Source organism: Syngnathus scovelli, chromosome 1 (genome assembly GCF_024217435.2).
Source record: "Syngnathus scovelli strain Florida chromosome 1, RoL_Ssco_1.2, whole genome shotgun sequence".
NCBI classification, from domain to species: Eukaryota; Metazoa; Chordata; class Actinopteri; order Syngnathiformes; family Syngnathidae; genus Syngnathus; species Syngnathus scovelli.
In genome coordinates, this window is record NC_090847.1 from 26,456,166 (window position 1) to 26,481,287 (window position 25,122).

At 46.4% G+C, this 25,122-nt stretch overlaps 5 protein-coding genes across 7 annotated transcripts; 3 read left to right on the plus strand and 2 right to left on the minus strand.

Moving 5' to 3' along the window:
- The first annotated feature begins 1 nt into the window (after nucleotide 1).
- Nucleotides 2–6,906, plus strand: LOC125985065 (zinc finger Y-chromosomal protein). 2 transcript variants are annotated; one of them, XM_049747548.1, is made up of 9 exons: nucleotides 2–1,495; nucleotides 2,632–2,956; nucleotides 3,024–3,215; nucleotides 3,318–3,776; nucleotides 3,848–3,908; nucleotides 3,985–4,037; nucleotides 4,522–4,564; nucleotides 4,639–4,818; nucleotides 5,065–6,906. In XM_049747548.1, exons 2-9 carry the CDS (start codon nucleotides 2,776–2,778, stop codon nucleotides 5,735–5,737), a joined length of 1,842 nt encoding a protein of 613 aa, XP_049603505.1. In that variant the 5' UTR covers nucleotides 2–1,495; nucleotides 2,632–2,775; the 3' UTR covers nucleotides 5,738–6,906. The 2 variants fall into 2 exon arrangements, with proteins under 2 accessions (XP_049603505.1, XP_049603514.1); XM_049747557.2 differs by lacking the exon at nucleotides 2–1,495 and adding an exon at nucleotides 1,545–1,868.
- A 496-nt stretch (nucleotides 6,907–7,402) lies between these two features.
- otud4 (OTU deubiquitinase 4) lies at nucleotides 7,403–13,610 on the plus strand. Its single transcript, XM_049747496.2, has 18 exons — nucleotides 7,403–7,815; nucleotides 8,205–8,288; nucleotides 8,756–8,806; nucleotides 8,891–8,937; nucleotides 9,009–9,081; nucleotides 9,247–9,328; nucleotides 9,416–9,600; nucleotides 9,665–9,767; nucleotides 9,836–9,900; nucleotides 9,975–10,075; nucleotides 10,448–10,545; nucleotides 10,629–10,746; nucleotides 10,813–10,921; nucleotides 10,995–11,796; nucleotides 11,867–11,907; nucleotides 11,999–12,341; nucleotides 12,752–12,801; nucleotides 13,379–13,610. The coding sequence occupies exons 1-18, from the start codon at nucleotides 7,684–7,686 to the stop codon at nucleotides 13,580–13,582; spliced, it is 2,688 nt and encodes an 895-aa protein (XP_049603453.1). The 5' UTR covers nucleotides 7,403–7,683; the 3' UTR covers nucleotides 13,583–13,610.
- Nucleotides 13,611–13,621: 11 nt separating this feature from the next.
- Nucleotides 13,622–17,618, minus strand: LOC125985139 (uncharacterized). The gene is made up of 10 exons (XM_049747734.2): nucleotides 17,426–17,618; nucleotides 17,170–17,351; nucleotides 16,672–16,809; nucleotides 16,464–16,596; nucleotides 16,196–16,388; nucleotides 15,688–15,829; nucleotides 15,275–15,427; nucleotides 14,830–14,876; nucleotides 14,474–14,556; nucleotides 13,622–14,399 (listed from the first exon to the last, which is right to left on the minus strand). The coding sequence occupies exons 1-10, from the start codon at nucleotides 17,531–17,533 to the stop codon at nucleotides 14,313–14,315; spliced, it is 1,266 nt and encodes a 421-aa protein (XP_049603691.1). The 5' UTR covers nucleotides 17,534–17,618; the 3' UTR covers nucleotides 13,622–14,312.
- Nucleotides 14,470–25,116, plus strand: LOC125985179 (type I phosphatidylinositol 4,5-bisphosphate 4-phosphatase-A). Its single transcript, XM_049747807.1, has 8 exons — nucleotides 14,470–14,615; nucleotides 22,433–22,668; nucleotides 23,328–23,494; nucleotides 23,569–23,675; nucleotides 23,772–23,883; nucleotides 23,953–24,005; nucleotides 24,083–24,173; nucleotides 24,240–25,116. Exons 2-8 carry the CDS (start codon nucleotides 22,563–22,565, stop codon nucleotides 24,375–24,377), a joined length of 774 nt encoding a protein of 257 aa, XP_049603764.1. The 5' UTR covers nucleotides 14,470–14,615; nucleotides 22,433–22,562; the 3' UTR covers nucleotides 24,378–25,116.
- On the minus strand, nucleotides 18,241–21,052 carry LOC125985145 (uncharacterized). 2 transcript variants are annotated; one of them, XM_049747756.2, is made up of 10 exons: nucleotides 20,842–21,052; nucleotides 20,603–20,784; nucleotides 20,381–20,530; nucleotides 20,207–20,315; nucleotides 19,958–20,132; nucleotides 19,704–19,845; nucleotides 19,457–19,597; nucleotides 19,316–19,362; nucleotides 18,883–18,972; nucleotides 18,241–18,818 (listed from the first exon to the last, which is right to left on the minus strand). In XM_049747756.2, the coding sequence occupies exons 1-10, from the start codon at nucleotides 20,941–20,943 to the stop codon at nucleotides 18,781–18,783; spliced, it is 1,176 nt and encodes a 391-aa protein (XP_049603713.1). In that variant the 5' UTR covers nucleotides 20,944–21,052; the 3' UTR covers nucleotides 18,241–18,780. The 2 variants fall into 2 exon arrangements, with proteins under 2 accessions (XP_049603713.1, XP_049603704.1); XM_049747747.2 differs by having other exon boundaries at nucleotides 18,902–18,972; nucleotides 20,842–21,040.
- Nucleotides 25,117–25,122: the final 6 nt, after the last annotated feature.

The window sequence follows — 25,122 nt, forward strand, 5'->3', positions numbered from 1 at the left end:
ATAGTTCTACAGGATTAAGACCCCCCCTGCCCCCCACCCCTCATCCAACACACCAACAGGATGTACACCAGCTGCAGCCGCCTCCCTACAGGATCTCCGGAGCATTTGAACAGAGGCAACCCCCTCCTCCTCCTCCTCCCTCCGAGATAACAAGTCCAATCCAGTGCCACATGCGGGGTTGTAGTGCACTGATTCCCAACCTGATTCTTTAAGATATCATAAAAGTGTGCCGCGGGAAATTATATAAGCCACTCTGGTTCAGTTCTTACACTTTGGGGACTGGCTTAAATCAGCCTCCATCGTTTGGAGCTGAGAAACACACTACAGACACCAGACGGTATGAAAGATGTCACGTGGAATATCAGGTCGTCGGGTGGAGATGTCATAGGTGCGTCACCTATGACCCTAGATTCAAATTCAACATATATTTGATTGATACCGTAAAATAAATTTAGGTGACTCTTGCCGGTGCTGGTGGTTCTCTCACGTTGATGACGCTGGTGGTTGCAAGTGTGTCACGTTACTGCTGTTTGTCTCCCTCTAGAGGCTTAGGAAGGGCATTACAGCAGTTGACGTGCCTGCCATTGCCATGAAGTTGCAAAGCAAGAATACGGTCCACCAAATTTTGTAAGACTGCATTGGTTTCACAAGTTTTATAAAGTACTACGATGCAGACTTAGTACAAGGCCAAACTTCAAATTGTCTTCCAGGTGTCAACATGTGACCCACTCTTGACACATTTCAGTCACCGTGCTACCCGGGTGATAAAATTATCACTTTATTCTTGGTTCCAGTACCAAATTAAAAAGGAAAAACACCCATCTCCCCGGGCGCCATTTTGAACAAAAAGGGCCGTTTCCAATGAAATAACCCTTCTACCTGAGGTTGCCTGGGAATATCTTGTTTCTCTCATATGAGGTTGGTTTGCACGTTTACTTATTTCGCTCAAGTTGAAAAAAAAATACAAAAGCGTTTTGATAACGTAACGAATATAAAGTTCAGATGTTTTCATAGGTTAAAAAATAATCTGGGGTTCGGGTTGTGCGCTCTCAAAAGTGTTGACTGTTCTGTTCAAATGGACAAACGTTCACCTTGCGTGTGCCCGTGTTAGCTTGGCGCGTGGACGGACTCACTGCGTCCCTTTCGCGCGCGCGCACGCTCACGCGTGTGAACGAGAGAGAGAGGGAGAGAAAGAGAGAGGGAGAAAGGAGGCGGAAACCTCCATCTGCCCTGCTCAGTGACCGACCCGTCATCCTCCTCTCGGCCTGGAAAAAGACATCTCCGCGCGGCTTTCGCCTCACTCCTCCCCTCGCCCCCCTCCCTCCCTCCACTGGCACTGTCGGAAAGTGGCGGAGCAAGCCCGGGGGTCGACGCAAGAGGGGGGCCAAAAAAAAAAAGAGCGAATTTACCGCCAGTAAAATGTGCGGTCTATATATAGGCTCTGCCCCGGACTGCACCATCTCAACCACCGCCGCCACCTGCCCTCCCGGCACCGGTAAGTCTCCGAGGGTGAGCGGGGAAAGGGAGCCGGCGACAAGGCGTCGTCTGGTCGTCCCGGGGCGGGTTGTCGACGCCAAATGACCCGAGTGGATGACTTCAGAGGTCTCGTGAGGTCGAGTTCCGCTCAGCCATGTTGCAGGGGCGTGATGGAGAGGGAGGGAGGGAGGAGGGAGGGGGCGACTGGACTCTTGACACCTGCCCTGCTTCCCGGTACCAGCTGAAACGGAACAATTTCGCCGCTTCGTTGGTACTGAATTGGCGCACCGTCCTCCCACGCCGGGAATTGACTTTGTGACTCGGTGTGTCAGCCATGTTGCGACGGGAAAGGGGACGAGCGCGTGCTCCAGAACTCTGGCTTCGTCCGGAAGGTTCGGACAGCGACCGTCCGACCGGTACCGAGCAGGGAGGAACGGGGTCACGGGCATTTGCAGACTCCCGTGAGGCATGAATGAGTCGAGAGGCTGGAGCGAACCGGGTCTTGTGGTGTCAGAGTGGACCGATTTGCCGTTCGATTATTATTTACATATTTATAGTTTGCAACAATTTGAGTGAATTACGATTCCACTCGGACATTCTCGTCGTCATTTTTACGTTTTTTAGCCACTTTGGATTGCCATGTGTGGACTATTTTTTGATATTTAAAAATGTATTTAACAATGTTTTTGGCCTGATTCCATTTGATTGTCTAGGTTGCAATTTTATGCGAATTTAAATGATTTGCATAAATACAATTAGCATACTTGTCAACAATTATTGTGAACATGGGGTATGCCGCCTCAGGTTTTTGTGCAACACATCTGAAAAGAGAAATTTGCAGAATAACTTACAAAAGTAATAAACGTGGCAGTTGTGTACAAATTAATTAAATATTGAAAAATGACAGCCTCGTGGAGGTATTGCGATTAATCGATATATTTTAACCCCCATGATCACAATTGATTCCTGCCAGTAAGGTCATGGCAGGAGATGCTGCAGCCTGTTACCATGGCGATGTGATTATGACATTATCGAGCCTTATCCATTCAATCATTGCCTAATTAGAGATTCACTTTGATCGTGTTTTATTTCTTGTCATGCTCGTCATCCACCTTTCGTCTTGTCTCTCGTTTTGCCTTCATCCTTCGCTCACAGGTCAGAATCTGTCAGAGGAGTAGATTTGCATCATGCTCTCCCCTCCTCCGAGTGGCCAAGAACCTTCACGTCTTATTTTAGCATCCCTCCTCTCGTATCGCTCGCCTCTCTTCTGAGTGTGACTCTCTTACTCGTCGCTGGAAAATGAAGCGTGGGCCGAGCGTGTTACAGCCTGCTCCTCCTTCGGACGCGGCCGGTCGACACACGCGGGCGGCTCACGCGGAGTCGCGCGAGGCAGGTTCGAGCCCCTTCCTGGCAGCCACCTCTCTCTTCAGCCCTGATGTCAGCACCAAGATGGCGTCTGACCTTCTCATTAGGATGTCAGGTGGTTAAAACACACACACACATACACACAAATGAGGCGTCCGTCTTATGTCTGTGTGTGTCTTCAGAGGCCACTCAGAAGGCTCAGGTCCTCCCTGGGGGTCGAGCCGAGGGACGAGGGGGACAGCAGGAGGAGCCGGGCCTGGCTCTGTCCCCCGATGGTCCCGGGGCCAGTCCCGACCCACCCTCGCTCACGCACACACCTGAGGGGGACGCCGCCACTGACACGCTGGCTTCAGACTTGCTCAGGAAACTGGCAGGTTTGTGCACGTGTGTGTTCATCCATCTGTTTGTATGAAGACATGGATTAAATCATTTATTGACGGATAGAGAAGATGAGCAAATCATATTTTTAATGGCAGAGAGTCAGCTCCTGACCCGGCCCGACGTGAAAGTCAAGGAGGAAGAGGACGCCATGGAAATAGAAACACCGAGGATGTCAAGCGTCATCCGTGAAGGACCAATAGGAGACCTCCGAGGCGATGGAGGTCACCGTCTTCTGGCCGTCAAAACGGAACACGGCGGGGAGACGGAAATGGAAGAGCCACATCTGGACGGCGATGTTCCCAACGTTCCGCTTGGTGTCAAACAGGAGGGGGAGGAGATCTCCGCTGACACCCTGGCGGAGCAGATTCTCCTCAGAGGGAAAACGGAAGAGGAGACCCGACCCAGGTTGTTTTCAGGGGTCGCGGTGGAGGAACAGCAGTTCTTTGGAGACCAGTTGTGTTCCGGAGCCAAAATGGCGGAGCAATGCCTCCGGGCGGCGCTATGGCAGGACATGTCCGTCAACCTGGCGTCCACGTTACTGCAACAGCTCTCAGGTATCACACAGCACCGTTTACTTTTGTCACGTCAAGTATCATGTTCACCTCCCGCTTTTGCCGCCCTCCAGAGCGGGTCGCTAAGTCCGGCAGTGTGCTTACGCTGAGGTCCAGCCCCCCTGCCAGGAGCAGGTGAGTGTCCTGCGACTCTCTTCTTCTTTTTTTACTTCTCCTAAGCAGTGTGTCCATGTCTTTGTGTCACGTTTAGTCCTGTCCTGAAGGTGGAGCCAGCCTGGTCCTCTCCCTTGGAGTCTGCATATGGTATGAAACACACACAGTCAGAACCTCACTGGCACCGTGAGCAAAATGTCATTTTGGCGCCCTCTGTTGTTATTATTATTATTGTTGTTATTGTTTATTTACAAACTGTAGCGTCAACTCTTTGCTGCATGCCGGCGTGTTTTCATGCTCCTTTTGGGAGCCTCTCATGTGTGTCGCATATATTAGTAATTGAGTAATTAATTGAATCAAATGTATAAACTGTTTCGGTATCATGAGTAAATCCACTGTCACTTCGGCGATTTAGCCACCAGAGGGCAGTATAAGAAAATCACGAATACACAAATAAAGGAAACTCACTCAAACATCACAGTTTTTTTTTCCATTTATCCATAATCTGAAAAACTCCAAACTGTTTGCCTGTTATTTGCTTTTAGAGCCCCCTGGTGGCCATCTAGTGGAAAAACTTTCATTGTTTTGCTTGTCATTCTTCATATTGACATTTGTTGATTTATGTCTCTGACAGGCACCCCAAGCAGCCCGCCAGGAAGTGCGAGCTTCTTCTACAGGTGAGTTAGGGTTAGGGTTAGGGCTAGGTTTGCCGTCGCCACGGACACGAAGGACCTTCCTCCCCTGTGGTCAGGTGTCACGTGTGCGGCTTCGAGACCGACGGGCGCCTCCTTTTCCGATCTCACATGACGGAGCATCGGCGGCAGGAGCGCGGCTCCTTTTCACTGCACTGCTGCGTGTGCGACCACTCCACCAATCAGGAGGCGGCCATGAGGGCGCACGCCGACAAGCACGTGCTGGGCAGAGCAACCAGGTGAAAATCTTAACCCCTAATTGGCAATCCATGATCTAGTTTGTCATTTAGGGGAAACAAAGTGTGCCTTTTAGCATTTGGGTTATTTCAAAAGGTGCTGAAGGTTTCCTTGTATTTAAACCAACTGAAGCTAAATTTGCTGCCATGGTGCTTTATGGGGGCAAAAAGTTGCTAGCGCCAAATGTGTGACTGCATCAATGACTGCGCGCGGCGCTAACCACCGCTCTTCACCTCCACCCCCGCCAGATGCCCCCTCACCCTTCCCGCCGGCAGCGCGCCCACAGTTGCCACGGCAACCCCGCCGGAGACGAGCACCTCGGAGCATCGCTGCCGCATCTGCCAGAGGTCGTTTCCCGGGCAACCGGAGCTGCTGGTTCACTTCCAGGGTCATCGCCAAGGCAACCAGTACCGTTGCGAGCGCTGCGGCCACCTGACGCGCACCGCCAACAAGCTGGTGGAGCACGTACGCGTGCACACGGGTGAGCGGCCCTTCACCTGCCACCTTTGCCCGTACAGCGCCAAGCGGCGGGACAGCCTGCGCCTGCACTGCAAGGTCAAGCACGGAGCGCACGCCAACGTGGCCGCCGCCAGCGCCCCCAGCAACGTGCACACGCACCGCTCCTACGTGCACGCGGACAATCCCAGCAAACACGTTCGGCGGCTGCACACCAACGTGCCCTCCTCATCTTCATCCTCTCCTCATCTTCCTCTTCAGGCCTCGCTATGTGAGCTAGCAGGGTGGAGGGATTTGTCTCCTCTCGTGCCCATCACGACTCTCCTCTCGCTGAAGCCTCAATTTACTGCGCCTCCGTCCGCTCCCTCCTCCTCCTCTTCCTCCTCCTTCTCCTCCTCCTCCTCCTCTTCCTCCTCTTCCAACAAACATTCTTTCCTTGGCTACCTTGGCCTGACATCTTTATGAATGTCCTCTTTTCTCCTCTGTCCTCATCTTTCGCTCACGATGGATGTAACGCTCCCGCCTCCCCATTTGAGAATGTCCAAAAACCGACACGCTGAACGGCGGCAGCAGCGGTGCAGTACCCGCTGCCTGTTTTTCGCTAATCATTGAAGTGCTAGCTCGTAAAGCACTTGACTCCTTTTCTTATCTTGAATTATTATTACTACTCAGTATGTGTTGTCCTTCAGAAACTGCCAGCTTCGTCAAGTTTTGGGGTGAATTTACAACGTGATGGATGATGACAGCCAGATCATCGGACCAAAACTGTAAATATTACCTTGAGGTCATTAGCACCCTCAACATTTTGATTTAGCTAGCAGCTAACGGCAATTCATGTTAGGGATGCTCCAATATACCTTGGCAATGGGGAAATAATATTGCCCACAATGCAATAGAGTTGCACTAGACTACATTCATGTCTTTGATCTTTTACATAGGGCCCCCTAGTGTTCGAACTGAGGCACTAAATTACTTCATTTATTTGAAGCATGGCAAGAAAAACTTGCAGTTGGATGTTAAAATGACAAATTGTTTATCTCAAAGGAGTTAGATTTAAATTAGACCTACGAAAAAATTGGTTAAAATAATACACATTTTAATCACAATTGCAAACCACATTGGCATTAAGTATCGGTACTTTCTATCGACAAGTACTTGTGCTATTGGAGCATCTCTAATTAACGTGATGATTGCCCAAATTATCTGCATGAAAATGTATCAGTCTTTTTTCTTTTTTGCCAAACCAGTTCTAAATCAATGCTGCAGTATGTTTTGTTTCCTTTTTGTGTGTTACTTATCTTGGTTTGCTTGCATTGTAGTTGTGTTGATGGAGGTTCTGAAGGACAAAGATGCTCTTTCTGATCTTTCTGTTGTATATAGCGATCCATGTGCACTTTGTTGGCTTGCTGATGCAAAAAAAAAGACTAATCATAAGATTTGCGCCATTTTTTTATATACGTATATCGCATACCAAGATTGTTTTCCGGGACAGTTTGACCAGCGACTGTCGATTGATTGTCTTGTTACAAATAAGCTCACAGATTCAGCAGAGTCAGAGATGAAGAAGGTCGCTGTGGTCTATTCTGCTGAATCCTGTTTGCTTCTGCTTGATCAATAAAGTTTCATTTCACGAATGACGCCTTCGTTGGTTCCTTTTCTGTCATGGCATGATCATGACCATCATCACAAAGTATGACTAGAGGCCGGAAATTAATAAATAAGTCAGAGCCATGAAGGTCACAGTCCTCACTGTGCACACACACAAACAAGTGGGAGGATGAGTGTCAACCGCCATGGGCCCTGCCCCACTGTCTCCCCCCCTTCTGGTTGCCACGGTAACCTGGCCTGTTGTAGCCGAGGGAGCTTTACAAACAGGTCATTATTAGATTTCACTAAATGAAAGGAGGAGGATGGGAGGAAGCAAGGGAAGAGTGGCTCGAGAAAGCAGTGCCTTTGGTACCTGGGCCTTCACTAGGGATTTACGTGACTTGATCCATCTCTGAAAACGGCCATTATCATATTGTGTTTATTGTCACAAGGTTAGCCGGGACAGTGTTTGATTAATTACGTAATAATCTAAATTAAGATTTTACGATAATTTTGTGGTCACGTGTTTATTGACAGCATGACTTCCGGGTGTTGGCGGGAAATGAGTGACCGGAACGCGGAAGTGGTGGGCTTTTTAAATGATATTGACGACATCGAGCGAGCGCCTGTCAAAAGAAAAGTTTACTTTCACTTTCATGACTGCCTGGATTAGGAGCAGACGGAGCAGGAAGAGTGGGCCTTCCTCGGAAACGAAACTAAACGCCGTCATACGGGACGCGTCACCTGATTGTTGGGTCGATGGCGAGTGCTTGTCTTTAGTGCGTTTCAGGTTGCTTAAAATACCAGCGCTAAACTGAGTTAGCATGAGCCGTGCTGGGAACATGCAAGCGAGCGAGGAAGAGACGCTTATGGACGACTATTTGGCCTCCATCGGACTGCATCGGAAACGGGTCGCCAAGGACGGGTCGTGCTTGTTTCGTGCCGTGGCCGAACAGGTAAATACAATGTGACAAACAATTTGTAGTTTAGCCCGTGTGACGTCATTAACTGCCATTAAGCAGAGCGTATTCATATTGCTCATAATGTACATGTTTTGATGTTTATTCCATATTTTGATTTGCCCGGATAAAATTCAAACCAGACTTTTTAAGGTACCTCTGAAAATATTTTAGCAAATGTGTTGCTATGGCGACTCCCCCCCCCAGCCCGTCACAATGCTCTGACCCAAACAAACATAATAATTTTTTACATTTTTTACACCCCATTTATCTCAAACAGTTGGGTTGTCAGAGCTGTTGTTTGATAAATACAAAGGAAAAAAAAAAACTTATTTGACCTATTTGTTGTATGCTCTCACAAGTGCTCATGGATGCTCTTGTTCCAGGTTCTTCACTCCCAAAGTCTTCACTTACAAGTTCGCACCCAGTGTGTTTCCTTCCTAAGGCAACATAGAGAGAGCTATGAGGCAGTAAGTGCACATTAGGTTTCTGCAAAACCAAAAAGTCCTTCAAATTGTTTAATATGTCACTTTGTCGTAACAGCAAACAAGTCAGGAAATAGCTTTGTTTCTAGGTTTTTGCATCGGCTGCACTTGTATTATTATTTTTTAATGAAATGTTGATTTATTATTATTTTTTTACAATGAGCCGTGTTTATGTGCTGCATGTGGGCCTTTTAGCCTGAGCAGCAGGGCAGGTGACATGGAAACAATGCTGCTATTTGCTGCTTTGTTTTTGTTTTTTTTAATGCATTGGGGCTGGCAGTAATTCGTCCACTCCAACAGATGGCGCTGTATTCAAATACATTAAAAAGCCACTTAAGCTATAGTGCGCCTGAAAGTTGGCACATGCTGTAATTAGTAATAATCGACTTGACATTATGATGCGCTTGCGTTGCCGCTGGAATTTTTTTAATTGTGTGTGCTTGTGTGTGAAGTTCATTGAAGGTGATTTTGAAGAGTACCTGCAGCGGCTTCAGGACCCGCAGGTAAGACCTCTGTGTATTCGCAACACACTCGAACACTTGCTAGCTTTTGTCTGAACTAAAGCTAACAATTGGTTGTTTTTGCAGCAGTGGGCAGGTGAAGTGGAGATGAACGCGCTGGCCGTCATGTTCAAGTAAGCCCAAATTTGTGTATGTGCTCCGCTTTTCAGTTTATTCAAGATTTGAACCATTTGTGTGTGCACAGGAGGGATTTTGTGATCTTTCAAGAGCCTGGCAAATCCCCGGTGGATATCACAGGCAACAAGTTCAAGGAGAAGGTCTGCGTTCCACACATGGCTCCATTTGGTGGATTTTTTTATTTTCCATTCCATGAACCACATCACCTTGACCTTCCACAACACATAATCTTTTTTTTTTTTTTTACCATGCATGTAAATACTCTGCCTAAACTGAACTCCCCCCCCCCCCCCCCCTTTTTTCAGTTCCAGCTAATTTTTCTGAATGGAAATCACTACGACAGCGTTTATCCCATCAGCCATATAAAGAATGCTGCACTCTGCCAGTGTGAGTCGAGTCACAAATGGCTTCCCAAAATCTGGTTTGCTGGAGTAAGGAAAGACTTGATCGCTGACACGTGTGTTTACGCTGCAGCCATCTTGTACGAGCTGCTGTACGCCGACGTCTTCCAGCTGAGCCGGCACACCGTGACTTCCTGTCAGTCAAGAGGCCGAACCAGCGAGCGGCTGACCGACGACAGTATGGCGCCGTGCCTCAGCAGCGACGACTCCGACTCGGAAGCGGAGAACTTATTCAGGAGCAACAACAGCCGGATGAGGGTAAACACAGTTAACCATATTTTTTAGGCTAATAAATCCCACAACGCCCTTTGTGTGAGTGCAGGGGCGGGGTCGCGGCCTTCCGTTGCCAGAGAGTGTGCGCCGTTCACTGAGCGAGAGTCTGTACCGAAATGTTGCATATGACGTGTGGCACAAGTCCAAGAAAGGTGAGGCAGAGAAAGAGGTTTCCTCCTGTTTAAATCCACCCCCACTAATCAAGTCTCCCGTCTTTCAGCTCAACTCAAGCAGGATTACTGCATGGCTGCCGGGATGCAGTACACTGTCGGCCAACGATGTCAGGTCTTGCACACTTTAAAATGTGCATTTTATGTTTTATATATGCACACATACTGATTGCTGCTCAATGACTGTAGGTATGGCTGGATGGAAGTGAGCAGAGCTACAACGCCACCATTGAGGAAATCCCGCCTGATGACGGCCCGGTGACTATTTACACGGAAGAAGAAGGCCAACTGTACGTAACGCGTATACACAAACTGCAAATGTTATCATGCAACTCACTTTTACTATCACCATTATGCCCCTCAAATATTTGCCTATTTGATTTTTTTATCTTTTTATTTTCTTTTTAGTGTTATATTTTCTGTCTGTGTTGCTCCACCGTTTGTATATTCAAATATCTCTTGCTTAAACTTTTCGAACACCACAACACTGATAGAATTCTTTAGCCCGTCTATAGTGTTTTGCATTGTTTGTTAGCATTAAGCTAAGGCAAGGCAAGAAAAAAAAAAATCTGGTCAACGATTGCTTGTTCTTTAAAATTCGTATCTCAAGACGCCACTGTATACGCTCAGTCATGCTAACTGCTGCACATGCGTGACTGCAGACGTGTTCCTTTGTGGAGTCTGCGACCCGTGACGTCAGAAAGCCCGGAATGGAACCCCGTCCACCGTCGGGAAAGGAGAGTCTGCAACGGACAGCAAGGTATTGGCATGTTTGATCTAGAAAGATGAGCCTTCCACTCATTTGATGTCCATGTCAAGAATGAGGCATGCTTTGTCTTCCAGAAGGGCCTCGGGGCTCTGGCAAGTCCGGACCAAAGTCCTCTGGTTTCAGAGTGGTCTCAAGTGGACGCGGGTACCAGCAGAAGTCACGAGCGCCGCATGAAGATCCGAGACGCTACAAGTAAGTGCGGAGATTGGCCTGCTTCTTTTGGTCACAGCGTTGTTCCAAGTTGGTGGTGTTCTTCAGGAGGAGCTCAGCAGACACTTTGTCATTTGGTACGACCAGTGGGGAGCCCAAAGAGGAGGAGCAGGTGGAAATCCATCTCAAGGATGAGCTCAGCTTCCCAGCTCTTAGGGTTAGGAATCCACTTGTCGGTCGTTCTCTCCATTTGTCCACAGAATGAAACGAATGAATTTTGTCTTCTTCAGAGTCCACTTGAAGTTGTTGGCAGGCGTTCTTTGCCTGCTGCGGAAACACAGAAGATCACCCCTGAGCCTCTTCACATGGGTGACGCGTCTCCCTCGTCTCTCCCTCCTTCCTCGGTGACCCCTGTCCCGTCCTCAAATGTTCTTCCTCCCGCACCCACGAGCGTCCCAGCTCCCACGTTCATAGCTCCTATCGCACCGTGTCCAGGGGCCACGAGGGCTTTGGTCCCCCGTCTATCCTCACCCAGTCCTCCAGTGTACCCGAGCTCCTCGTCACCGGTGCCTCCTCTTCCACAAGTCACCGATGCCTTCCGACCTTCAGCTCAGAGGCCACGTAAGACATGGGACCTCTCTGTCTTTCCAGTTAAATGTCCGGATGCCGGAGACGCCGGGAGTGTGTCGGTGCTCCACAACCAGGGCAGTGCAACAATGGACCCGATGGCCGCTCAAGATTTGAAGGATCGGGTGGCGGATGTCAGCAGCAAAACGTGGGATCCCCTTCCCAGCCAAGACCTTCAGGTCCAATCGCGGCCTACTCCCTCTCCCCCCATCAGTCCGACACTCCAGAATCCCAGTGAGAATTCACCAGCTCATGAGGCCTTGCCCGCCCCATCCTCTGGCTCCCCCCAGCTTTTGCCGACTTCTCCTTTCCCACTCGGACAGCCCCCGACACTCCCCGGAGGCATCCTGGTGCACCACCTCTACCAGGATCCCCTGTACCCCGGCTTCCCCCAAGGAGAGAACGGCAATGTGCTGCCAGCTCCAGAGTTTTCTCTCCGCACTTCGGGAGAAGACCTCCCCCAGGGTGAGGGATGTCAAATCAAGTATTGCAGCACCTCGTGTCAGTCTGCTGATGGATGATTTTTCTTCCACAGATGTAAACATCTTGAGGTTTTTCTTCAACTTGGGTGTGAAGGTAAAGCAGCAACATCACGCATGTAGCACGTACACCATAATGAGCCCATGTTACGTCCACTTTGATTCAGATGTTCATTGTTTTGCTTTAGGCATACACTTGGCCCTTCTACATGCCCTACCTGTACCTGCTGCCCCTCCAGCAGGCCCACATCATGCAGCCCCGAGTCCAGATGCCCCACTCCCCTCCCGAAGCCCCCCTCCAGCCCACGTGTCCCTCCGCAGCGGTTCCTGTGCAACCAGGTGAGCTCGCTAACGGCTGTGGTGACACGTGGCCTGCAACCCACAGACCTGCGTACCAGGCAGCGGGATCCGACATGCTGACTCCACAGTGTGCCGCGTTGCCGTCGTACCCTCAGGACCCCCACGCCAATGTGCTCCACAGAGGCTCCCTGGATGCTTTTCCAGTCAACGCGGCGCTTGCATATAATACGGGTATCAACATACTTGACAGTCTTTCTTGTTTACATCGTAATAGATTGCTGATTTTCTCTCACCAGAAAAAAAAAATATCGGTCAGGCTGAAACGGATTCATTATATTTCAGCTCATTTGTGTGCAATAATATGTTTTGAAATACCCGCGTGGTCCACCCAGCTCAAGGCACCAATGAATTCTGCTTTCGGATGAAGTTTCACGAGGAACCTAAAATGGCACCGGAACCTTTCCAGGTGAACTTATCAGCAGCTTCGAAGAAAGCCAACTGAAGTTCATGTGTAAAGGATCTAGTGCGTTGTAGGTTCATTCTGAAATTTCACCTGATTGGAATTTTTTATGAGTAGTGTTATTTTAAGTTTATGTCGACACACATCGTGTACGTTACAAGAGTTTTTCCGCTGTTTTCAGGAGACAATGGCATGAACGCGATGCCGCGGCCTGACATCCCCCCAGCACTGGTACTGTATCTCCTTGTATCTCCTTTTTTCGATGTCGTGTGGAAGCTATTGAGAAAAGTGGGTTGTTGTTGGGGAGGGGGCAGGAAATTCAGGCGATAATGGTCTTTTTTTTTTTTTTAAACCAATGTGCTGTTTGTTTTTTTTTGTTTTTTTTTGAAATATTTTGTTGGATTTTACAGATTTTTTTTACACACTATTAATGTCTGTAATTTAACTAAGCAGTCTAATAGTGCAGTGGTTATCTAACATTTTATGCAATTTTTTTTTAAACATTAAATAGCTCTCTATGTAATTTTGTAGGTTGATCATTAACATTGCGCGTAAATATAAAAAATATTAGCCTAAAATCTATTGCACTAAAATTATGAAACTCTAAAAACATGTCCAATAAAGTTAAATACAGCCAAAAAATATAGCAAAGCAAAAACAACAAATTTAACCAACAATCAATAACAATTTTTTGGTTAGTATGTTAATATCTTAAAAATAAATGGAGAAATTGAGCAGTTATACCTAAGAAAGGTTTCCCTTGTCCCATCCACTTTTTGTAACATTTCCTTTTTGATTTTTCGGGAAGGGAAGGGCAGCCCCTTTGGCCCACATCCCTCCGGGGGGTCACAGGGCGCCTCATCATCACCCGTCAGTGGGCTGCAACACCGATGAAATTGACGAGTCAGCCAATTTGCGGCTAGGGGCGAGCAGACACTACAGAGGACGAAGACCAGGTGGGCGAGGAGGCTACAGGAGGAGACGTGGGCGAGAACCAGGCAACTACTTCTGATGCACCTATAAAGATGTTCAAACTGCAACTTTTCCCATGTTGTTTTTTTTATTGTTATTCACATATATTTTGAAGAGAGGTAATACAAATTCAAAAGTGTCAAATTCTGCGCCAGGCCTCATTGAGGGCGTGGCGCATCAACTCTGCCGCAACTGGTGCAGCAACAAGTCAAATATGACAATAGGCCTCATTATTTTAATGAGCCTTGACTATTAAATTTCAAAAAACAAAGATATTGCTACCTTATGAAGGTGCCTAATGACTGGTTAACTTAAGAGTAACCTGACCGGAAGTTGCTACTAGGTAATCAGAAACCCTATGCAAATACACGCGATCACGGAGAAAACTAACAAGGTGCTTAAAACATCAAATAATATTTAGTACACTTCAGAAAAAGAAATAAAAATACAAGTCTGATATTATGGGGGGGGGGGGGGGGGGGGGGGGGAAATGACGAGTACGCCGTCATACCGATCGGGATTGAGGAAAATCAAACGACATCGGGATTTAGCACGACATTTCGTCACATCTCGTTTTGGTAAATGACAATCACATTTTATCCTAATTTTATTTTCTAAATCACATTTAGTCCCGATTTTATTCGTCAACGAAAAGGCATTACAGATTTAGTTATTGTTATGAAACCGGCATTATCGTTACGTCTCGTCTCCCTCACGCCATAAGTCACGTACAGGACGATATTTCGTCCTCATTTTTATTAACATATAAATCAATCCAAATATTTTTCTTTAGTTATCCACCCCAATCGCACTTGGATGTCGGTGGGCAGTCCTCGCTTAACCAGCTCCTCCTTCAACTGCAGGACAAAACAAGACACTTAAATGGTGTGCATAATAATGTGTATGTGTGTGTGACATGGAGACTACATACCCCCTTTAAACCGTACTCTTTGATGACGTATTCGACAGAAGCGAAGCTTCGGACCAACAACTTGGCATCCAGGGCAAAATACGCTAAAAAGAAAACGTCGCGGAGTTTAAATCGGGTGGCCTGGATGGACCCAGTGGCAGTGGTGAGTTGTTGTTTTTTCTCCCCCATCAACATTTCAACCATGTCTTCAGAATTATAAATGCACGCCAATGAACTTTTAAGAGCAGGCAGAATTCAAATTAGCTAGCTAGCTTGCTGACATTTTTAAATGAGGACGATAGGCCCGCCACTGCCACATGGTGATGTCAAGTCTGTTTTATTATTATATAAAAGAGACAATAAGAGGTTTGACTCACTGTGGTCAACTGCTACGATGACGCAGCGCATCTCCGAATGAAGTTTGCTGTGGGACGGCAAAATTGACATGTTAGTATACAGTGATCCCTCGCTACTTTGCGTTTCGTTTATCGCGGCTGCACTACATCGCGGATTTTTTTCCCCCACATTAAAACAACATTTAAAAGTCAAAATAAAACTTCTAAAGTGAGCAAACATGTGTTTAAGATTTAGGATAATGTAGTATTGCTCCAAATGTTCGTTTACATTCCTTTAGAAGTCCGTTTTCGCGTGTTAGCACGATCGCGAATTAGCATCTTTCCGCTAACTCGTTAGCCTGTCCTTCTCGTTGGTGACCGTACTTTGCGGATTTCACTTATCGCGGGTGGTTTTTGGAACCAATTATCCGCGATAAACGAAGGATTACTGTATATGCCGAGTGTGCCAATGAGCAAATATACGTACCGTTCTGGAACTAGAATCGATTCAGCAACAAAGCAGATGGCGTGACGTAGGCCCGAATCTTCTACAGTCGGTGTCCAGGACAAAACAAATTGGCCGCCGCCGAGATCCTCCTTCTCTATGCCAGCCGGCCCGCTGAACAGCACTTGTTCGATGCTATCACACATTGATTGAATTCATTCCATATTTGATTCATAAACGAAACAATGAGACATTTAATTTTTGAATCATGCATTTAAATATTTAACCATTTATTTGTTTCATTTAATAAATGCCATATCCAATTAATACATAAAATCTTGAACTAATTAATGAGCTTTTTAATGAAATATTTCATGGGGTATTTATTTATTTCATTTTGGCACTTTCAGTACTGCATGATTCTGTGGTGGTATTAAATTATTTAAAATGCCTACCTTGATCTCAGCGCCCTTGCATGAATGTCAATCTTCAGCGTATGGTTTACAAAGGCGTAAAGGTGAGTTTCATCTTTAGGTGTAGGATACACAAATTTGGGTACCATATCCCCTGGTATACACGACTCCACTGGTGGATCCACTGGAAATTAACAATTCACACAGGGGAAAAGTTATAGTTAATATAGTGACACACATTACAAAATCACTTGAAACAGAATTATTTAGCATTATCATACCACTTTAGCAGTCGTGATTTTTAGCGTCAACAAAATTGCATTGCAAGACAGAACTTTCTGTTTTACCGTCACGCTCTGACTCCTCAACAGTAAAAAAAGCTTAATGCCCTGAAAATTCATAAATCACGTAGCTCTACTCATTCCCATTCCCGCCACTGAAAATACAAAACAATAACACCAGTATTATGAATGTTTTCCGCATTTTGACTCTCCCGACTTTTTCACTGAGAATGAACATGAGTCAAATCCAAACGTTCACATTTTCTCACCCTGCAGAACAAACTGAATGGGGACCTCGCTGAGGGGATCCAAATGTGAGTGAAATGTCTTGACCCCATTTGGGTCAATTAGAAGCAAGTCGTCGTGTGGGAAATCCTTTATCATCAGCTCTACAGCGTACGCGCCCTCCATGGCCTCCTCGACGTCCTCAGGCACGATGGCATCATAGAATAAATGACCATCCTGCAAAGAAGGAGCAGTCAGCACTAGGCTTGGGCTTGAGGAGGGTGTTGTTTTGAGCCGGTGGGGGTCACTTACTGGATTGCGATAAAGAACTTTGGGAAAGAAACTAAATTTCGCAAAGCTGTTATTCTTCTCATACCAGTAAACTTTATCTCCGTCTGTGTCATACATGGGCAGCCTTATTACTCTGTCGCAGTTGGAGGGGACCCTTTGGGATTGACACAAACATTCTTTGGAGGCTGGTTGCCATGGCGCCCACATGTCAATGTCAGGGTGGTCGTACCTGTGGATGGGAAGCATGGTGGTCCGGGGGGACGAATTTGGCCGACCTGTGTCGGACCTTGTCCTCAGCTCGAGGTATGTCGAGGCGTTCACGTCCGTGATACTGTTGATGTTGTCGATCCAGTTGATGCCTTCCAGTCTGGAAGAACAAAAAAAAAAAATCGTTCTTGAGTGGATTTGGGATGGACAGAATCAGGAACATCATTAATGGGAACAGCACTGACTGGAAGGTTTGGAAACAAGATAACCCTGGTTTAGGATTGTTTAGAAATTGAGTCAATTGAAGACCTGAGGGGAGAGAGAGAGAGAGAGAGAGAGAGAGAGAGAGAGAGACAGAGACCTTCAGAGGAGGGGCGGGATCTATCTGTCTGGTTTTTTTTCAGCCTGATACATAAGTCCCCAAGATGTTAGTCAATCAAGATCGAGCGAGGTTAACTTATCCTTTCTCTGTATCCATAAATATATCCAATAGCCCGAAAGTGAAGCTCTCAAGACTCACGCCAGATGAAAAGGTGCTTCGGAGTTGTTCACATGCACGATGACTTCATATTGACACCACTCTCCGCTGTTCTCGTCCACAAAGTTCACAGACACCAAGTTGACTGTGCAGAGCTCCGCCTCACAGTTCACCAAGGTGAGGTTGTTGCACTCCTGGAAGGCCACCTTGTAGCGAACGACCGCCTGCGGAGCATAAACCGGACGTCACCCGACAGCGCAGACGTTGATATACGCTTCGGGAAAGGTGGAATACGTACCGTGTTGGTCGTGCCATTGAGGGGGTGGTAGGTGAACGCCGAGCCCGTGTAGTTCAAGGCCCGGCAGCTGCAGGCCAGCAGCGACAAAACCAACAGGCAGCAACGCATGACGGATGACTGGACCTCAACTGGTGCGACTCACAATAACGAGTCGAGCGTCTGACGCCGGCTTCTTTATGCGGTCTGACTTGTTCTCAGGGGAAAAACTGTGTTCTGATTTACCAGCAGAATGCAAAGGTGAGGCCTGGCAGCTTGCCATTGTAATTACCATCAGTGTGACAGCTCGTTGACGTTTTTGTGCAATTGACAAAACTATTGCTCCCTCATACCGCCGCACCGGCTGCTCATCCTATCACGTGTCATTTTCCGATTTGCTAACGTAGTTTGCTAGCGTGCTCCGTCTACACTGCGGCAGCTTTAGAGTGCCTCGTTGTTAGCCGTGAATGCGCACGTGTCAAGTAGAGTAAGACGGGAAGCAATTTTTATTTTATTTTTTCAAATGTCAATGGGACTGGCTTTAATTTTCAATTTACAGAAACATCTTTTCATCTAAAAAAAATTGTATAATGAATGCACACACACAAACTCACATGCAGTCGTTATAATTGTTAGAAATGTGCTGGTAACTTGCCAAGAAAAAGCCTGAAAAAAGTTTCACAAAAGGTTAATTATAGTGCCAAATGGAGGGGGAGTCCCAAGAAAAGATGTGCTCCTCTTTTTTATAAAATTAAACGGCGGTGTGACCGGTCTGCCCGTGTGTGTTTTTGAGATTAGTCTCACTCAGAAGTCTTAAAACAAATTCTTACAGCAAAAAATCACGGCTCTTTAAAAGTTACTTTATTGTGCCTGTAAAATAAGTCATTTTCAGACAGATAAAATAAGAAATAAAGACAGATATATTTTTGTTTTCCTTATTGTATTTTCTTCAAAAATCAGGATTAAAAAAGAATTTGCTTAGTGAGCTCATTTTTGCAGCAATAACTACAGAGGCATCAATGATATATATGTACTAAAAAAAAAGTTCCGATACCACATCACCGATAGCGTTCAGCACAAGATTCTGTTTCCGAACATAATTTTTTGTTATAAGTAAATTAAAATTAAAAACACACTTTAATCACAATTTAATCACAGATGTAATGACATCAAGTATCTTCACTGCTAATTATCGGCAAGCACTCGAATGTGTGTAAAAAAAAAAAAATAATTGGTCCAACAATGTGTTCAATGTATGAATGATGAACATAAATAATTGGCTTTGGCACAAAGTGAAGGCCCCAGAATCCCACTTTGCTCAGGGTACAATGGAGCTTTGTGTTGCGGTCTCGTTGAAGCTCACCAATTTCAGGGTGGTGTCAGAGGGCAGCCCTCGTAACACCAGATCTGCTTTCAGCTGCGGGTCAAAAAAACGGGAGCATTCAAAAGCGTGCTAGCGTTGACTTGAGTGTGTTGCACACCTGATGCTGAATGACGGACCTGCGCTACGTCGATTTGGTCCGCAGACAGGCGGAATGTCGACTGGAGCCTTGCTGTCACTGTAACCACAACTAAATACAGAAATGACTTTTAGTTTTTGGCTGGTTTGGCAGCGAGCTGGTGATGATGTCATCGGATTTTCAAATGATCATTGAGCTAATGCCCGACAAAACAATTAAGCAATTATTCATGCTTCTTTAATTTTGGGGCAAGTAAAAGCGCTAATTATGACGTGTCATTATAAATCGTCCTGTCTGCTTGAAGGAAAAAAAAAAAAAAAAATCAGGAAGGTTTTTATTTGTACAATCCACCATTTTGATTCGCTTTGATCCTACCATCTTAGGTTAAAAAAAAAAAACATTTTCAAACTTGCTGGACTCAAAACATTTGAATTGAAGGAAGGAACAAACTCACCAGGATGAACCGTCACAATGACACAGCGCATCTCTGAGTGACGTGTGCTGTGAGAGAGTAATATTAGCGTGTTAGCATGCTAAGTGCGTGACTATGGTTGTCACCGATGAGCGGTACTGCTCATAAACTTAAGACACCTACATCACTTCAAAGTCAACCGTTTGAAGGACGAAGCAGACTGGGTGACTTAGACCCAGGTCCTTCTCAGTCGGCGTCCAGACCAGCTCACTGTTCCTCCTATCAGTCATGTCCAACGGCCCGCTAAACAGCAGACGCAGGCTCCTAAAACATAAAACCTTCTTCAGAAAATGGATGACACAAGCTGCTACTGATTCGATTCTTTTTATGCGCTACTATTTTTCTAGTATCACATTCATCAAACACATACTGAATAGATGGCGCGATAAAACTTAAGCGGATTATCAGGGTCTGATTGACTGAGGCGAACAGATGATCTCCGTTGGCTGGTGTAGAAGGCCAGAAGAGAGGCAGGGACTCTCCATCCACGCAGGACGTCAGCCGAGGACCTACTACACATTTTTTAGCACACAGACGCAATGATTTAACGGCAAGCCTCTGATGAGGAACAACACAATTAGAAAAAATCAACAGTCTAGAGTCCAAATGTGCCCATTTTCTTACCGATCAGAACAAACTGGACGGGGATTTGGCTGAGGGGATCCTCGCTTGTGAGATTCTCACTTCCATTGCCGTAAGCCAGCGTGATGTTCTGGCGAGGAAAGTCCTCCATGAGCACCTGCACGGCGTACGCACCTTCCGCGATGTCAATGCTTGGGACGAAAAACATGTTGCAATCCTGCAAACACGGAGTAGTCAGGACTTTTTTACGACTGAAGTAGACGTTTGAGATTGTTTTCAAGGGTCACTTACTGCCGAGAGCTTGAGAACAGATGTTGCGTTTTGATAGCGACACCTCACCACGTCTCCGTCAGGGTCGAAGGTGGGTAGGGTCACGTTCCTCTGGCAGTTGGAGGCGACTCTACGGGGTGCACGCAAACAGCTGGAAGTCCATCACGCTTCCACTTTAGGGTGGTCTTACTGTACCTGAGAACGGGCAGCACGTTGGACCGGGGGGACGCGTTTGCCCGGCCAGTGTCGGATCTCGTCCAGGTATGTGCGTGTGCGACGGCCACCACCTCTGTTACGTTATTGGTAACGTTGATCCACCACTGGAGGACAACTGGAGCAGAAAGGCTTGACCAACACACATAATTTTATTTTTTTTTTTTACTATTTCAAGGCGGTTGGGATGTCCGGGCAACTTACCGCAGCACCAGCTTGGAGGTCTGCGTCACATCATAATATGTTTCTACGTCATTTTGACACGTTCCGTTAGTATCAATGGTGGCTACGGCCCGAGATGCACCTTCGGTGCAGTTCTTTGACTGACACGTCCAAAAGGATCCAGGGCACTGGTTTTGGTAGGTCATTTTGGAGCGAACAACCACCTGCGTAGACGTCGAGTCATTCCAACAGGTTTTTGCAACCGGGTCGAGGTTACGTACCGTATTATTCCCGGAGGGGTCATAGATCATGACCGTGCTCAGGAAGTTGGATGCATGGGAGCCGCAGACGAGCAGGGACAAGACGAGCAGGTGGCACCACATGATGAACAGTGGATGGTCTTAGTCACGGACGTTCGTGCCTCTGGTCTGGCCAGCTTCTTGCATTGCAGTGAACAATGTCCAAGGGCGTGGCCTGGCATGAGGAGATTCTGATAACAGTGGGTGACTATGTCTGTCTATGCCTGTGCATATTTGTGAGACTTTAAAAAAATTGCTTGCCGCTTCATATGTTGCGGTGTTGAAATGATTTCCAAAGCAACATTTTTTGGCCCTTCAATAATATTTCTCTATGCTTGAGAAAAGGAGGGACACTTTGTACGTTATGGTTGAGCGAAATTGCAAGTCACGGCTAAAATGTTCGGTGGTTGCCGGACCAGTTCTTGTCACACGCAGAAAAATTTATTTGAAAAGGGAAGATGATGGGTTAATTTAAATTCTAATTAGACATTTATGTGCTTGGCTGTGTTTTCACATGGCCACGGATGAGCTTTTTAAACATCACAGCTTCCTGATTTCTGACATTACAAAAGGACAGGTAGACAAAAATGTCGGTCAACAGCATTCCAAAAGATTTCATTGTGGTAACAAACAACTTGTTCAACCTAAGTGGAATTTTTAACAAGGTGCTGTAACCATTGCGCAATAGCAAGACTTTGTGGAAAGAAGCTGAACTTGACAAAATAATCTGGGGGAGGAAGCATTTTGAGCTAATGGTTAGCATGATGTCACATGTCTAAAGTTGAGGGTTTCACATCTTAGGTTAATCCTTCCTGTGTGAAGTTAAAATATTATTGGTGCTTCTTCTTGGCCTTGGGGAACTCCGGTTTCATAAAGCATTCCAACTGGCAAGAAGACAGTACATTTGTCACGGAGACAACAATTAGATAGTGGTTTTCACAAAACAACAGAGCTGTTTTCACTCCCACGGAGTCCTGACATCTTTAAAATATATGAGATACTAAGACATTTGGTAGAACAGTCCCAGTTTTATTGTTCCTTGTCTTCCCACACCGTTAGGTGGTTAGAGGTGTTTGAATTGTGTCGAGAAAGTATTTTTGGACAATGGCCACTTTATCATCCAAAGTTTCTCTATGGTTTTTAGGACTCTGCTGAGCACATCTAAGGAAACTGAAAAAAAGTATACATTGCTGATATTATCAGATTAGGTTAAATTAGATAAACCAGGAAGTGAAAATAAACAAGATCTTTAAAATTTACGACAATTAGATGAATAGGTTTTTAACACTTTGTTGTATGTCAAATAATTAATAGCCAAGTTCCAATTTTTTTTCATGTTTTCCTGTACATTTTGCTAAACTTTGCTGCACGAAAGACAAAAGTCTTTATCAAAAGTCTTTGTCAACCAATCAGGTGACTAACAGCCAATCAGGTGACGGCAGCTTTGTAGTTGACCCCGCCTACTCTCTCTGAGATTCTCCCAGAGGTGGAGCGCACTGTCAATCACACACCACGGTCATGTGACTCGTGTTTACAGTGTTTCACTTCCGCCTTTCGCCGTCTCACTCCACAGTGTCATCATCCGAATTTGGGACTGAAAATCTCGCTAAAAAGTTGCAAGAGTGAGCCCCTGAGTTGTCGCCGCCGCTGTCCTTCGGCCTCTTCCTTCGTGCTGTGGGACTAGTAGAGGCCCGTTGGGAGTGATGGCGGATGGGGAGAGCTCACCGCTGCTGTCCTCCGAGCACCACGACGAGACAAATGGCAATTTTCTCGGTAGAACGTCCTACGGACTCCTCGCTGAACCCCAGAGTATGTCAGAAATGCAAGAAATATCACATATGTCGACATAAACGATTCGCGAAATGTTAGGGGCTTTAAGTTCGCCCAAGCTTAGATGATTGTATTGTCTTTCTTTTAAAGATCCATAGATAATGGTTGGTGGTCACATGATGGTTTGTTCTTGGTGGTCACGTTGTAAGAATTATTCATACCAAGTATGAGCACGTAAAGTTCTTTAATATTATAGAATCATAGACATCAATCTGACTTTAGCAGAGTGTACAAAAATGTAAAATGTCTATTAATGTCCCTTCGTCTTATCACCGTTCACGCCGTATCGTGGATTTTGAAATTGTGATCTCTAATTTTACATAGCTCATTTTTGCCATATGAGAATTTGCAGTGAAAGTAAAAACTGCCTTTTGAACTCGCAGATATTCAAAAGTTACAGCTCCGACAGTGTGGGACTTGAGTATGGCGACCCCAAGTGGACAAAATAATACCCGTGCTTCACATACAGTAGATTTAAAATGCTGCTGAGGAAGCTCCGACAGTGTGGAACTTGAGTATGGCGACCTCAAGTGGACAAAATAATAACTGCCTCATAACACTATACAGTAGATCTAAAATGCTGCTGAGGAAGGTATCAGTGATGAATGTTAAACAAATGCCCCCTCCTCCTCCTCTAGGTTTGGTGCCTGATGAACCCCCGCCGCCCTACTCGCCACACAGCAGCCCGGAAAGCTTCAGTGGTAGCGCTCCAGTTATCAGCTGCCGCGTTTGTCAGGGAGCCATATGCGTGGAAGGCAAGACGCACCAGCATGTGGTCAAGTGCAGCGTTTGCAATGAAGCGACTGTGAGTCCCGTGTGACCTTTACCCCCCACGTAGTGTGCGCCTGTGAGAGTTTAAAACGCTTCTCCCTTCTGCAGCCCATCAAGAACGCCCCGGCTGGCAAGAAATATGTCAGATGTCCATGTAGCTGTCTGCTCATCTGCAAAGTCACGTCGCAGAAGATCGCATGTCCACGACCGTACTGGTCTGTTCACTCATTCATGACTACTTTTTGGCCTACGCTGGATGAAAGCGAAACGGAAGCTCGGATGTCAACGTTTGTTTGTGGTTTTCCTTCCAGTAAACGCATCATCAATCTAGGCCCAGTTCACGTCGGCGAGGATAGTCCGGAGCTGCAGAACCCACCCGTCGGTGTCCGAGTCATCTGTGGCCATTGCTCCAACACGTTCCTGGTGCCTGTTCCTGTCCCTCTTCCTCCGTAACATCTCACGCAACTGACTCACCTTCTGTTTCTCTCCCAGTGGACAGAAATTTCCGACAGGACCTTGTCTAGATGTCCGCACTGTCGTAAAGTGTAAGCGCCTCTTTGTCGCTTTGTATCGAGAACTCCTCAATAGGAAGTGGAGACATTTTTGTTCGGTGTTCTTCCAGTTCCTCAGTTGGCCGGCGGTACCCGAGGAGGAGGACCCTGCTGTGTCTCATGGTCTTCGCCGTGGTGGCCGCTTCCACCGCCGGACTAATGGTGAGTGTTGACAGAGGCCATGTGAACGCAATACCAGGGCGTACGTAACCCTCATTTTGCATCCAGGTGGGAACGTGGCGGCCCGCTCGGGACTCCAAAGGGATCTACGCCGCGTGGGTGCTGCTCCTTCTTATCGCCGCCTTCGCCCTGGCCAGAACCGTCTACTGGAGTTGCCTAAAAATTAGCCAACCCATTTCAACGTGATGTCGGAATCATCGTGCGCCGCATCAATGATTAATTTTTCAATATGTGCCTATAGTTTGTTTATTAGCAATACAGTGAAGCCTTGCTATTCACTCAGCTTAAGGACTGAGCAAGGTGCTAATCGTAGTAAATTTGGAAGTCATTGATGTTTCTATATGCTGGTAAGCGTGAATCGATTTTAGTCACTGTATTCGTTAGTTCGTCATTCTGATTCAACATGAGCTCTGCCGACTGGATCAAGTTCCACTGTTTTACCAAGTTCTGATTCTTTTTGTATTGTCGGACAAACTAATAATTTAAAAAAACTAAATAACAAATCTATTTTTTGTTGCACTAAGAAGGAAACGTGGCGTTCAAGGGATGGTAATGTGCAAAAACCAATGTACTGTCAAATATGTCTCGCTGCTAGAATATTAATGTGAAACTAATTTCATATTAGGATGGTGTAGTATATTTTTATTCTGCTCCTATTCTTGTATGTTTCTCTCATAAGGCTGGGGTCATGTACCAGGTCAGGCCAGTTCGTGCGGGATATTGGGATTTGGTTTCAGGAATGTATCGTTACCGACAACAGAATATAGAACGGCCAATTGGCGAGTTGGGGGTCAACCCGCAGCTGTTAAGCAGAGCGACGGGGTCAAGAGTCGCGAGGCATGGAGGCTGGAAGACTCAATAAATTTTTCTTGGGCGTGAGGCACTTCATTTTGACATCGGTTGAATAAAATATTTTCTCAAATCAGCCGTG

What these genes read in the sequence shown, in the direction of transcription:
- LOC125985065 (XM_049747548.1), top strand. Translation starts at nt 2,776, where the DNA reads ATGAAGCGTGGGCCGAGCGTGTTACAGCCTGCTCCTCCTTCGGACGCG. An exon ending in CCTTCTCATTAGGATGTCAG is followed by an intron (nt 2,957 to 3,023) that starts GTGGTTAAAACA and finishes GTGTGTCTTCAG; the next exon opens with AGGCCACTCAGAAGGCTCAG. An exon ending in AGCCCCCCTGCCAGGAGCAG is followed by an intron (nt 3,909 to 3,984) that starts GTGAGTGTCCTG and finishes TGTCACGTTTAG; the next exon opens with TCCTGTCCTGAAGGTGGAGC.
- otud4 (XM_049747496.2), top strand. Translation starts at nt 7,684, where the DNA reads ATGAGCCGTGCTGGGAACATGCAAGCGAGCGAGGAAGAGACGCTTATG. An exon ending in ATAGAGAGAGCTATGAGGCA is followed by an intron (nt 8,289 to 8,755) that starts GTAAGTGCACAT and finishes TTGTGTGTGAAG; the next exon opens with TTCATTGAAGGTGATTTTGA. An exon ending in AGTCTGCAACGGACAGCAAG is followed by an intron (nt 10,546 to 10,628) that starts GTATTGGCATGT and finishes TTTGTCTTCCAG; the next exon opens with AAGGGCCTCGGGGCTCTGGC.
- LOC125985139 (XM_049747734.2), bottom strand. Translation starts at nt 17,533, where the DNA reads ATGCGTTGCTGCCTGTTGGTTTTGTCGCTGCTGGCCTGCAGCTGCCGG. An exon ending in GAAGCACCTTTTCATCTGGC is followed by an intron (nt 16,810 to 17,169) that starts GTGAGTCTTGAG and finishes TTGTTCTTCCAG; the next exon opens with ACTGGAAGGCATCAACTGGA. An exon ending in GCAAGGGCGCTGAGATCAAG is followed by an intron (nt 15,428 to 15,687) that starts GTAGGCATTTTA and finishes AATGTGTGATAG; the next exon opens with CATCGAACAAGTGCTGTTCA.
- LOC125985145 (XM_049747747.2), bottom strand. Translation starts at nt 20,943, where the DNA reads ATGTGGTGCCACCTGCTCGTCTTGTCCCTGCTCGTCTGCGGCTCCCAT. An exon ending in CGTCCAGTTTGTTCTGATCG is followed by an intron (nt 19,846 to 19,957) that starts GTAAGAAAATGG and finishes AAAAATGTGTAG; the next exon opens with TAGGTCCTCGGCTGACGTCC. An exon ending in ACCAAATCGACGTAGCGCAG is followed by an intron (nt 18,819 to 18,901) that starts GTCCGTCATTCA and finishes TTTGACCCGCAG; the next exon opens with CTGAAAGCAGATCTGGTGTT.
- LOC125985179 (XM_049747807.1), top strand. Translation starts at nt 22,563, where the DNA reads ATGGCGGATGGGGAGAGCTCACCGCTGCTGTCCTCCGAGCACCACGAC. An exon ending in GCGTTTGCAATGAAGCGACT is followed by an intron (nt 23,495 to 23,568) that starts GTGAGTCCCGTG and finishes TCCCTTCTGCAG; the next exon opens with CCCATCAAGAACGCCCCGGC. An exon ending in CTTCCACCGCCGGACTAATG is followed by an intron (nt 24,174 to 24,239) that starts GTGAGTGTTGAC and finishes TTTTGCATCCAG; the next exon opens with GTGGGAACGTGGCGGCCCGC.